This window comes from Rhinoraja longicauda, chromosome 18, assembly GCF_053455715.1.
Source record: "Rhinoraja longicauda isolate Sanriku21f chromosome 18, sRhiLon1.1, whole genome shotgun sequence".
Classification (NCBI taxonomy): domain Eukaryota; kingdom Metazoa; phylum Chordata; class Chondrichthyes; order Rajiformes; family Arhynchobatidae; genus Rhinoraja; species Rhinoraja longicauda.
The window spans coordinates 18,373,057-18,386,595 of record NC_135970.1 but is presented as its reverse complement, the minus strand read 5'-3'; the positions used below and the strand labels follow the sequence as shown (position 1 = coordinate 18,386,595).

The 13,539-nt window shown below is 40.1% G+C and overlaps 1 protein-coding gene across 2 annotated transcripts; it reads right to left on the bottom strand.

Moving 5' to 3' along the window:
* Positions 1-319: 319 nt before the first annotated feature.
* LOC144602087 (transmembrane protein 216-like) lies at positions 320-12,491 on the bottom strand. Of its 2 annotated transcripts, none has more exons than XM_078414784.1 (6): positions 12,368-12,491; positions 8,134-8,150; positions 7,727-7,820; positions 5,652-5,744; positions 3,895-4,096; positions 320-2,520 (listed from the first exon to the last, which is right to left on the bottom strand). In XM_078414784.1, exons 1-6 carry the CDS (start codon positions 12,417-12,419, stop codon positions 2,502-2,504), a joined length of 477 nt encoding a protein of 158 aa, XP_078270910.1. In that variant the 5' UTR covers positions 12,420-12,491; the 3' UTR covers positions 320-2,501. The 2 variants fall into 2 exon arrangements, with proteins under 2 accessions (XP_078270910.1, XP_078270911.1); XM_078414785.1 differs by lacking the exon at positions 12,368-12,491 and adding an exon at positions 12,247-12,345.
* Between the last annotated feature and the right edge of the window lie 1,048 nt (positions 12,492-13,539).

The following is a 13,539-nucleotide window of genomic DNA, read 5'->3' as shown; positions in this document are numbered from 1 at the left end:
CGTGCCAGACTCCTAAACGTTTGTTCATATGTACGGTTGTACACCAGTCGGGTGTCCGTAAATTAGAGGACATGCATGCAGTTTTATGTATTTTGAAAACTGGCTCCCATGCATTGTAATGCCTCTCCTTTGCTACTGCAAATGAGCTTTACATTTATGATATATAAAAATACATATTTTCAAGAATATATTCCAGAGAATAATAATATTGGCATAGCATGTTCCAATGTGCAGTAGTGGAAATATGGACTCTAATTCTGATAATCTTGTCTTTTTTAAAATAAATAAATGGAAATCAAAATTGTAGATGTTATATTTTATGGACTTTATTTTTTTAAATCTGATATAAATATATAAAGTACAAAATAATCTGCTCATTGTTATTGAATTATACTCCTTCCAAGACATGGATGTTTATTATGATTAAGGTAATAGGGAGAGTAGAAAGGAAGGGGTGTACTTTATTATTCAATGGAATCACAAGGAAAACTCTCCACTGGCTGATGTCATATGGAGCACAAATGATTATTGTTATTTTAAATCAATCATTGGTGCCCATGAAACTGATGCTGGAGCTCCCCAGACATCATATCGAAAATAATGACAAACACCTCTAAGTCTGGAAGTTATGAATTTGCAGACTAGTATTACCATGTGCTTGTGGCACCTATTTTTTTAATGTTGGTTAGGAGATGCAATTGAAGAAACATTTTGGTTCTTACAGTGCATATTTTAGATGGCACCCTCTTCAATAATGGTGTGCCAGCCTTAGAAACAATGTGCTTCACATGGATGGATGGGGTGCTGAGAAATTACAGCCACACTAACTTTGCCAAATATCATGGGAAATTTTGATCAAAGTATGTGGTTACTTGGCCCATGCCTATTTAAAAGAGTAGCCATGCCATTCGGCCCTTCGAGCCAGCACCGCCATTCAATGTGATCATGGCTGATCATCCACAATCAGTACCCCGTTCCTGCCATTTCCCTATACCCCTTGATTCCGCTAGCCCTAAGAGCTCTATCTAACTCTTTTGAATGCATCAAGTGAATCGGCCTCTACTGCCTTCTGAGGCAGAGAATTCCACAGATTCTCAACTCTGTGTGAAAAAGTTTTTCCTCGTCTCAGTTCTAAATGGCCTACCCCTTATTCTTAAACTGTGGCCCCTGGTTCTGGACTCCCCTAATGTCGAGAACATGTGTCCTGCATCTAGCGTATCCAATCCCTTAATAATTTTATATGTTTCTATAAGATCCCCTCTCATCCTTCTAAATTCCCGTGAATACAAGCCCAGTCCTTGCATTCTTTCATCATATGACAGTCCCGCAATCTCAGGAATTAACCTCGTGAACCTACACTCCACTCCCTCAATAGCAAGAATGTCCTTCCTCAAATTAGGAGACCAAAACTGCACACAATACTCCAGGTGTGGTCTCACCAGGGCTCTGTATGACTGCAGAAGGACCTCTTTGCTCCTATACTCAAGTCCTCTTGTTATGAAGGCCAACATGCCATTAGCTTTCTTCATTGCCTGCTGTACCTGTATGCTTACTTCCACTGACTGATGTACTAGGACACCCAGGTCTTGTTGTACTTCCCCTTTTCCTAACCTGACACCATTCAGATAATAATCTGCCTTCCCGTTCTTGCCTCCAAAGTGGATAACCTCACATTTATCCACATTATACTGCATCTGCCATGCATCTGCCCACTCACCCAACCTGTCCAAGTCACTCTGCATCCTTACAGCATCCTCTTCACAGTGCACACTGCCACCCAGCTTTGTGTCATCTGCACATTTACTAATGTTACTTTTAATTTCTTCATCTAAATCATTAATGTATATTGTAAATAGCTGCGGTCCCAGCACCGAGCCTTGCGACACCCCATTCTGTAAGTGACCCATTAATCTCTACTCTTTGTTTCCTGTCTGCCAACCAATTTTCTACCCATGTCAATACCCTACCCCCAATACCATGTACTCTAATTTTGCCCACTAATCTCCTGTGTGGGACCTTATCATAAGCTTTCTGAAAGTCCAGGTAGACTACATCCACTGACTCTCCCTTGTCCATTTTACTTGTTACATCCTCAAAAAATTCCAGAAGATTTGTCAAGCATGATTTCCCCTTCGTAAATCCATGCTGACTTGGACCAATCCTGTTACTGCTATCCAAATGCGCCGCTATTACATCTTTGATAATCGACTCCAGCATCTTCCCCACCAAATTAGGAGGAACCAGCAGAGAGAGGAGGATGTTTCCTGGAGCCAATAAAACTTGCTCAAGATACCTTTGACAACTGCAGGGGAGAGACTAGAACCAAAAAAGATCCAAAAATATTTACAGAATTATTACCAAAAATAAATACATTAATAAAAATATAATAAACATTATTTTTAAGATAGCTGCTTACAAAAATACTATAAATGCATTACAAATATGCACTGGCTGGCACAGAGTGTTGATCACCTCAAGGGATGTTCGCTTTCTTCAAATATTCAGTCAGCGGTGATTATACTAAGAAAACAAAGTGAAATATTAGGAATAAGCCTCAGGTACAACAACTATTCATTAAAAGGAATTAAATGATTGAACTTAAAGTAAATAACTTATTATTTACATTGCAAATCAATTAGCTCAATTTCCTGGGAAAGAAGAAAATATTCGCAGGCACACAAGAACATGAGGAAATAGGAACAGGATTAGGCCTACCAACCCTGCCCTGACTTGAATATGATCAAGGCTAACTCATCTTATGTGCAAGATATACGGGAAGTGCTTGGTTTGCTTGGATTGTGTATCATAATGGGCAGCTATAGTATCCTGGAATTTGTTTGACTGTATTAATCAACCAGACATACAATTTCCCATAATGTGTGAATTTGTTACATGTTTTTTTGCTTTTCACTGTTAGTAATATCTCAATGGGTCTGACGAACTTTATCTATTCCGATGCACAGTTTCTGCAGCAAATCACACTCTCTAACCATTTCTATGATACATGATCTGATAGAATAGTGTGGCTGAGGGATGACTTCACACTAAATTATATGGATACAATAGGCATAGTGGTCGACATACAATTCCTTCAAATTGAAAATGTCTTTGGTTATCCCTCGTGTCTTCCCTTCCCTTGCATTTTCATTTAATTAAATCAAAATTTGAATCAATGTCCTCTGCTTGGGAAGGAAAACAATAACATGTAATAACTCCCTCGTTTCTTAGAAAGGGAAGTGCCATTGGCCAAATTATAATATTGATCAGTATTTGACATACATGGCCTTCTCCCATTTTATTTCAGAACTGTGGCTCCTTCTTAATAGAATTAACCTAATTAAAGAAAAGCCTAACTTTCTTCACAACTCAGTGTATAATATGATTTTGAACCAAACGGAAGATTCTGAATTCTATTCTGCTTGGTGGCAGGTTAGGTCATGTTAACTAGAGCAACAACTGAGCCTCTGATTTGGAGGATGAATACAAAGTAAACCAGCTTGTTCCTGTTTACAATGTACTCTTCGTGCTCCAGTTTCCTTCGACATCCCAAGGAATTTGTAGGTTAATTGACCTCTGTACACTGCCCCTAATGTTTAGGGAGTGGATGTGAAAGTGGGATAACATAGAACTAGTGTGAACGGGTGATTGATCGTCGACGTGGGCCAAAGGGTCCGTGTCCATGCTGTATCTCCATGAGGGCTCAGTGTTTTCACCCTCAGTCTTGGCAACTAACAAGCAGGAAAGGGAGTTCACGAAATTCTGAACAATTTGCCCAGATTTGAAAGTCGCTTACAAACTTGAATAAAAACCCGTATTCACTGTGCTTGCAAGAACAGGCATGAACGTTTAATAATGAAAATCATCTGAAATGTGTAGCGATATTGTTCTTCTTACCTTGAGAAACTCATCAAGCCCACGATGTACAGAACCAATTCAAGGACATAAAACACCAACAATATTGCATTGATGATCAGTTCCAGCCTTAGAACATAGGTCTGCATTATCAGATAGTAAATTGCCATTATTGTAGATGGCCCAAGAAGCACCAGGCTAATAGTGAGAGGCACCTTGCGTTGAGACAGATTCCCCTTGGAACCTAATGCAAAATTTAAAAAGTCATTAGATAGATATTTATCTTACATTCAGCTCTTCACAGCAGAAGCGGTGACTAATTGCAGTTCCAGTCTCTGTTACTTCACCCAAATAGCCATTTTACTATTGTGATCATGGAAAATTATTGTTTTCTCGGCATCACAGCCAAATCTCACCTCTCCTTTCCTAATTGTCAACCATTTGTCCCTCTCAACTTATTTCCCACACAGCTGCAATCCCCAATGAACCAGGTTTCAAGAGGTTAACCTTCAGAATTTTCTCCATTATCTCTCTACCTTATTGAATGGTCTCCTTTGCAATATGCTATTTACTCACTCCTGCCCTACTACTTCCCAGTTTTATTCCACAAGATTAATTTGTTCATGTACTTTTGGCCCCATCACTTCATTTCAATTGCTCAACACTTTTCATTTTTCTCAGCACTCATTCAATATGTTGTATAAGACGCTGGTGACATGCACTTCGAACATTGTGTTCAGTTTTGGTCATCCTGCTAATAGGAAAGTGGCCACAAAGCTGAAAAGAGTGCAAAGAAGATTTTAAGAGGGTTAAGGGGGTAAGTTCTCTGTTCGGAATGCAGGAAGTGGGAAAGGTGTACATAGTTACGGCATTATGTTATTTTTAATAATTTCTAGTATTCTCACTTACACATCCTTGACCTATTGTTTGTTTCTTCACTTATCCCTTTATCATCCCGTTTTGCATTATCATATATTTTGTAATTTACTATTGTCTGCCTTCTATTCAATCACATACTTTTTTATATTCTCCTCTTGCCATTTTCTGCATCTTAAAATTTATAACATTTATAACTTTGTAATTTCAGATTGTAGGTTATAATTCTGAAACATTAACTCTGCCTCACTCCCCACAGATACTGCTTGACCTGGAGTATTTTAGTATCACTTTTAAAACAAAAAATATTTTTTAACTTTAGATAGACGTTGAATTCTCTCATTTTAAGTAACTGCTACAAACACTCCCTTCCCCTCTTGCCCCCTTCCTTCACCCTAGTTATTTAAACTGTTCCAAAATTCACCACATTGTTTCCCACTTGAGATCATACCAGGGCACCACCCAGCCAGAGGTCATTTGTTGCCGCTTCTGATTTGTCCTGGTCTTTTCTCACCGCCAGCTCTTCCTTTCCCCCTCCACCCCCTACTATCAGTCTGAAGAAGGGTCTCGACCCAAAACATGACCTATCCTTTTTCTCCAGAGATGCCGCCTAACCCGTTGAGTTACTCCAACATTTTGTATCTATCTTTGGTATAAACCAGCATCTGAAGTTCTTTGTTTCTACATTAGTTTTTAAACTTTGTTTGACAAGTAGTAAGATCCAAGGAAGGCAAAACACTGCATTCAGCCTTCAATCAAATAAAGTCAATTAAAAAAAATTCCCCCTGGTATTTTCTTCATGGCACTGGCTAGAATTCTAAATTATCTACTTTCATAAGTTATGAGGCAGAAACGTCTGAGACATAATGTCCCTGGGATTCAACTATATTCAAACTTTCAGAAATAGTTTTGGGGTTACTTACCAAAGAATATCCTTATTATTTCAACCCCGAGGTATAAAAACAGCATGACTAGATCCAAAGCCAGGTCTGCAGAGGCATAGGGCAACACCAGACCTATAACATATAACAAAAAAGCATTACAGGTTGGACAAGAAGTTAGACATGGAAACAGCACATCTCAAGTCTAAGTCAAGCCCAGACCTGCCGCAGAAGAATATTAGCAAAACATGGAATGATTGAAGCAGCAAGAGTTGTTTGTTATTAGTACATTCAGAACATTGGCCCAGACAAACAGTGGACCCTATAATTCCAACAGCTCCTTCCAAATGTGCGACTCCATAACACCAAGAATGTCAAAAGGCAACTGGCCATGGATATATCAACATGTGCAAATTTCTCTCCAAAGCACATATCATCTTGATTCTGATATACAGTATTGTTCCTTTATCAATACTGGGTCAAAATCCTGGAACTCCTGCCCCTGAGGACTATGGAAGTATCTTCACCAAAAAGAACTACAGCTGTTCGGTGAGTCACCACCACCTTCAAGGAGAATTATAGACAGGTAATAAATATTGGCCTTCCCAGAGACATTAGTTTAATAGAAAAGGGGTAATCTCATGAAATATACAAGACGCAAGGAAGGATTGACAAGGTGGATGATAGACCATTGTCTTTGGCTCAAAGTCTAGTAGGAGACATGGTTGGCCATTTAAGATTGAGAGGAAGGGAAAATTCTTCAATATTATGGTTGTGAATCTTTGCCATTTTGCACCCCAGTGTACAGCAGATGTTCAGTTGTGGAATTTCTTTTGCTGGCCTAGTACCCATGGCAACAGCATCCAACTCTACCTCACCCATACCAAACTTTTCCTGGTTCATTGGATTTGATTTGTGACATTGCTTACTCAGCATCCAAAATGGAGGGGCAATAACGTACAGGTCCAAAGACGTACAGGTATGTAGGTTAATTGGCTGGGTAAAGGTAAAAATTGTCCCAAGTGGGTGTAGGATAGTGTTAATGTGCGGGGATCGCTGGGCGGCACGGACTTGGTGGGCCGAGAAGGCCTGTTTCCGGCTGTATATATATGATATGATATGATAATAATAGTGTCCAATTGAATATTGGTAATACCAAAGTCACTACCTTCAGAAACACTGTATGCATTGTACTAAGTTGAATATTTTTGTCCATCTTTGGCATTGTGTCTAATTCTAGGCTGAGCAGCCATCTCATATCCTTTCACTGAGACCGGCTGTTTCCATCTCCATCTCTGCCTCAGCTCTTTTGTTACTGAAACTCTGAACAGGCTTTTGCTTTATTTGGTGCTTAATAATGTTAAAGCTCTCCTTAAGGGCTTGAATTTCATATATTCAAAGAATCGCATGTTTTTGAAATATTTCAAACAAAATTTGGGATTTTATTGTCACCATGTAAATGATTACTTCCTTCTAAAATTAAATATGTAAGACTAATGAAATGACATTTCCCCATATAGCTCACAAGCCTCTCATCCACTGGTCCATCCACGATCATTAATCGCAGGTAAGCAGCAGCGAAAGGTATTTCTGTAACTATGTTTATACAAGGCAGATACCCCACTCACAATGAATACCTGATTACCCTGCCAGGAAATGTAGTACTTAGATACAAAAATAACTTGCTGACATTCATGATCCTAGCTCACATAATAATTTGCATGTATATTGTGGCTTTCAAACAGTAAACCAATCCATCACGGGATAATGACCATTATAAAGGCTTTTGAAAGGTACCACCTGAATTGTAACACAGCACAAATTACTCCAAATTATAGTGAAACAGGTATGTAATGAGTTTTCAGTCAAGTTAAAATGTTTAACTTTTACTTCCAGTTTTTTTCATTCTACTGGAAAGGATATCACTTTAAAAAAGAACCAAGAGCTATATTGAAAAATTTCAAAATAAAGTGACAAAAAATCTTAATTTTTTGCCCTCACAATCTACTTTTTCCACTCATCAATTTAAATAAGAAATACAATTTTATAAGCATAGATATCACATACTACAATTAAAAGTAACGATTAAAACTCACAACATAGGATTTAGAACCTACTTTTATATACGAAAAAAAGGATCTCTGCCACAAAGTATGCTGCAAAGTACCAGCTGTTGAGGAGTAGGAGAATTTCCAGTGGGGCCAGAGAGAGCTTTTGCAAAAAATTAAGGAAGGATCACAAATAACATTTTATTAATTGAAGATTATATTTTAGCTAACTGAAGTTTCAGAAGTGTAACCAAATCATAAGACTTTTCTTAATGAGGGTGGCAATTCAGCATTATCATGTTTATGTTATGGACAGATAACAATAGCAATGTGATTCAAATAGCATAATCCTAGCATAATGGCATAATCAAAAATGACATAATCAGCAAAGTTTTTGCAGCTGGGACTCGAACGTTCCTCGTTTCAATTCTTTGTCCATGCACATCAGGAATAATCTTTAATTCATAAAAGGATACAACTGGAGGTGGTTTTCCTGTAAAAGACAACAATTATTAGAAACTAGTACATGTTCCTCACAAACGATTGAGTAAAAATAAAGCACCTGTGAACTAAAGACTGGTCATGTGTAGGAAGGAACCTGCGCGAGATAATCACTTATGAGGTGTTTGCGCAGTAATCAACCAGAACCAGAAGCTGGTTTAAACTGAAGATAGACACAAAAAGCTGGAGAAACTCAGTGGGTCAGGCAGCATCTTTGGAAGAAAGGAATAGGTGATGTTTCGAGTTTGAAGAAGTGTCTTGACCCGAAACATTACCTATTCCTTTCCTCCAGCTGTCTGACCCGCTGAGTTACTCCAGCCTTTTGTGTCTATCTAAAGACTAGTCATCATGACCAGGAAAAGCTAAATTTGACCTTTCTTGGAGCACATGCTAATTTTAAGTTTATTCTAACTATCACAATTGCTGGAACTGTTTATTGCTAAATCTAGGTAATTCTATCATAGAATAATTTTGGAATAATTCCAAAGAAATTTCTGCCTGGTCTCTTTTCTAAGTCACGAATAAATTCCGATCAGGCAAGCGGCAACCTTTGACTCAAATGATCATTTTCATTCTTGGCCCTCCCGTTAACAACTTATTCTCCTGTGCACCACTTCCATGTTCACTTTACTTCCCTCATGCACCTGGGTCTTTCTACCTTCTACAAACACTGGATCATTCAAATTTCAGTTACACCATCTTAGTCTACACCATGATTATAGACACAAAATGCTGAAGTAACTCAGCGGGTTAGGCAGCATCTCTGGAGAAAAGGAATAGGTGACGCTTCAGGTCAAGACCCATTGGTGGCAAAATCTTCAGGGGTCCATCCACTAATCTTTCCTCCTTAATCTTCTCTCCCCTACTTTTATTTCTTCCTTTGATAATTATTAAAAACCCTTCTCAGCAGACTTTGATCATTGTTATTGATAGAGTCAGTGCCAAATGTTATTTACTCTCCTTAGTAAGCATTTTAGGATGTTTTACAACATTAAACGGCATTTTTTTAAATACTGATCAGATCGAGTACAAACTTGGGAAAAGAAACAGGTTTATTTTTACTAGCAACAGAAAACATTAGAGATGAAGCAACCATTAAGATGCCGAGAAATAGTGGGAGCCCAGACAGGTTAGAAGCAGGAGAGTTAAAATGAAAACAAAAACTCTTGAAGCTGGAATCTTTTGTCAGAACTGAAAAAAATAATTTAACCAGAAGCATAAACTGTTCTTCTCGCTCTCACTCTCTCTCTCTCTCTCTCGCGTTACCTGACCAGCTTGAGTATTAACCAGCATTTTCCAAAATTAAATTTCAAGAAAGATTACAGTGCTTTACAATAGACAATAGGTGCAGGAGTAGGCCATTCAGCCCTTCGAGCCAGCACCGTCATTCAATGTGATCATGGCTGATCATTCTCAATCAGTACCCCGTTCCTGCCTTCTCCCCATACCCCGACTCCGCTATCCTTAAGAGCTCTATCTAGCTCTCTCTTGAATACATTCAGAGAATTGGCCTCCACTGCCTTCTGAGGCAGAGAATTCCACAGATTCACAACTCTCTGACTGAAAACGTTTTTCCTCATCTCCGTTCTAAATGGCCTACCCCTTATTCTTAAACTGTGGCCCCTGGTTCTGGACTCCCCTAATATTGGGAACATGTTTCCTGCCTCCAACAGGTGCAGCAGGCAGTGAAGAAAGCGAATGGTATGTTGGCATTCATAGCAAGGGGATTTGAGTATAGGAGCAGGGAGGTTCTGCTGCAGTTGTACAGGACATTGGTGAGACCACACCTGGAGTATTGCGTTCAGTTTTGGTCTCCTAATCTGAGGAAAGACATTCTTGCCATAGAGGGAGTACAGAGAAGGTTCACCAGATTGATTCCTGGGATGGCAGGACTTTCATATGAAGAAAGACTGGATAGACTCGGCTTGTACTCGCTGGAATTGAGAAGATTGAGGGGGGATCTTATAGAAGCTTACAAAATTCTTAAGGGGTTGGACAGGCTAGATGCAGGAAGATTGTTCCCGATGTTGGGGAAGTCCAGAACAAGGGGTCACAGTTTAAGGATAAGGGGGAAGTCTTTTAGGACCGAGATGAGAACGTTTTTTTTTCACACAGAGAGTGGTGAATCTGTGGAATTCTCAGCCACAGAAGGTAGTTGAGGCCAGTTCATTGGCTATATTTAAGAGAGAGTTAGATGTGGCCCTTATGGCTAAAGGGATCAGGGGGGTATGGAGAGAAGGCAGGTACGGGATACTGAGTTGGATGATCAGCCATGATCATATTGAATGGCTCGAAGGCTCGAAGGGCCGAGTGACCTACTCCTGCACCTATTTTCTATGCTTCTAACCCCTTAATAATCTTATACGTTTCGATAAGATCCCCTCTCATCCTTCTAAATGCCAGCCTACATTTACATTGGAAGAGGAGGGGAAATTAAGAATTGACATATTGAATGCAGGCTAAACACAGTGAACTACAGACACTGGTTTACAACAAAAAAAGTTGCGAAGTGCAGCAGTAACTCAGCGGGTCATACAAGCTGTTGTTAATTATTGTTGGGGAAAACCTAATTTCTCTAATATTGATTTCTCTAATTCCAAGTAACCCTTGCATCCCCTCACTCTCCATCCCTCCCCCACCCAAGTCGTCTTGTTGAGTCTAATTGTCAGTAACTGGTTTTCACCTAGTTTCCGTTATCATCGTTACTTTTTTGCATATCTTTCATTCACTTGTTCTATAATAGGCAATAGGTGCAGGAGTAGGCCATTCAGCCCTTCGAGCCAGCACCGTCATTCAATGTGATCATGGCTGATCATTCTCAATCAGTACCCCGTTCCTGCCTTCTCCCCATACCCCGACTCCGCTATCCTTAAGAGCTCTATCTAGCTCTCTCTTGAATACATTCAGAGAATTGGCCTCCACTGCCTTCTGAGGCAGAGAATTCCACAGATTCACAACTCTCTGACTGAAAACGTTTTTCCTCATCTCCGTTCTAAATGGCCTACCCCTTATTCTTAAACTGTGGCCCCTGGTTCTGGACTCCCCTAATATTGGGAACATGTTTCCTGCCTCCAACAGGTGCAGCAGGCAGTGAAGAAAGCGAATGGTATGTTGGCATTCATAGCAAGGGGATTTGAGTATAGGAGCAGGGAGGTTCTGCTGCAGTTGTACAGGACATTGGTGAGACCACACCTGGAGTATTGCGTTCAGTTTTGGTCTCCTAATCTGAGGAAAGACATTCTTGCCATAGAGGGAGTACAGAGAAGGTTCACCAGATTGATTCCTGGGATGGCAGGACTTTCATATGAAGAAAGACTGGATAGACTCGGCTTGTACTCGCTGGAATTGAGAAGATTGAGGGGGGATCTTATAGAAGCTTACAAAATTCTTAAGGGGTTGGACAGGCTAGATGCAGGAAGATTGTTCCCGATGTTGGGGAAGTCCAGAACAAGGGGTCACAGTTTAAGGATAAGGGGGAAGTCTTTTAGGACCGAGATGAGAACGTTTTTTTTTCACACAGAGAGTGGTGAATCTGTGGAATTCTCAGCCACAGAAGGTAGTTGAGGCCAGTTCATTGGCTATATTTAAGAGAGAGTTAGATGTGGCCCTTATGGCTAAAGGGATCAGGGGGGTATGGAGAGAAGGCAGGTACGGGATACTGAGTTGGATGATCAGCCATGATCATATTGAATGGCTCGAAGGCTCGAAGGGCCGAGTGACCTACTCCTGCACCTATTTTCTATGCTTCTAACCCCTTAATAATCTTATACGTTTCGATAAGATCCCCTCTCATCCTTCTAAATGCCAGCCTACATTTACATTGGAAGAGGAGGGGAAATTAAGAATTGACATATTGAATGCAGGCTAAACACAGTGAACTACAGACACTGGTTTACAACAAAAAAAGTTGCGAAGTGCAGCAGTAACTCAGCGGGTCATACAAGCTGTTGTTAATTATTGTTGGGGAAAACCTAATTTCTCTAATATTGATTTCTCTAATTCCAAGTAACCCTTGCATCCCCTCACTCTCCATCCCTCCCCCACCCAAGTCGTCTTGTTGAGTCTAATTGTCAGTAACTGGTTTTCACCTAGTTTCCGTTATCATCGTTACTTTTTTGCATATCTTTCATTCACTTGTTCTATATTTCTCGGCATCACTGAATCGGGTTATGCTGGAGACGGGATCGCCGCTGCCGCCGCGACACTCACCTCTCGCCATCTTCGCCTCACCATGACAACAGCTCCAGCGACCTTGCGTCATTTCCTGGTAACCGGTATCACGTGGGATGCAGCCAAGCACAAAGTGCTGGAGGAATCAACGGGACAGACAGCATCTATGGAGAGGTGGAATGGGTGATGTTTCGGGCCGAGACCCTTCTTCAGACCCTCCTTCGAGTCTCGACCCGAAACGTCACCCATTCCTTCTCTCCAGAGATGTTGCCTGTCCGGCTGAGTTACTCCAGCTTTTTGTGTCTATCTTCGATTTAAACCAGCACCTGCAGTTTCTTCCTACACGTGTTTGGTGGACATAAGTGAGGGAAGGGGGGAGGGGGGGGTCTGATTGACAGATGCGTGGGTTAAGAGACAAAGGAGACATGCGTGTCAGATAAGGAGAGTGAAATGTAAAGGCAGAGGGAGGGATATGGAGAGCAGGAGACAGGATAACGAGGGGACTAAAACAGAGACGGGGATGGAGTCTTTTAAAATCTCGCACTCAAATTTTATCAGCTACGATAACCAAAAGGAAAAGTATTTTAAAAACAAACTACACTAGACTAGTGCCCACACAACTTGAAATTCCCTTAAATAATTTGGAGATCTTTGGATTTGGAGCTTTTTACCCGAGAGAAAAGATGATATCAACTTAAATCTAATTTTCAAAATTAAATGGATGCTTAATTTGCACTGGAAAGCTTTCTTTTGGTGCAAAACTCCTCATTTTGAATATCACTAATTCAAGCTCGTGTTATCCTTCTCTACTATGAGAACATCTCAGCTGTAAACTGAGATTATACATGAACAATTTTTTTTTTTTATGTTGGAAAATTAGTTCAATGTTGATATTTCACTCTCTCCAGATCTGGTACAACGTGGCAACTATGACATCCAGTGTACAGTGCTGTCTTTAATAGGGTAAGACACCTTGGTTGAGTAATCCAAAATACATATTTTCAACTTTATTTCAACAATTGAACATGTTTGAAAAGCCCAAACTGGATTAACTGATCTTGCCGATGGAATGAGATCGATGAAAACTATTTAGTAGTTTGAAGAAGGGTCTTGACCTGAAATGTCACCTATCCATGTCCTCCATACATGCAGGCTGACCTACTGAGTTATTCCAGCACAATTTTTTTAAACTCTTGATTCCAGCATCTGCT

Bases quoted from the DNA above. Each gene is read 5' to 3' on its own strand.
- LOC144602087 (XM_078414784.1), bottom strand. From the start codon at position 12,419: ATGACGCAAGGTCGCTGGAGCTGTTGTCATGGTGAGGCGAAGATGGCG. The intron at 5,745-7,726 runs GTAGGTTCTAAA...TATATGTTATAG, and splicing joins CCTTTTTTTCGTATATAAAA to GTCTGGTGTTGCCCTATGCC. The intron at 4,097-5,651 runs GTAAGTAACCCC...ATTTTGCATTAG, and splicing joins AATAATAAGGATATTCTTTG to GTTCCAAGGGGAATCTGTCT.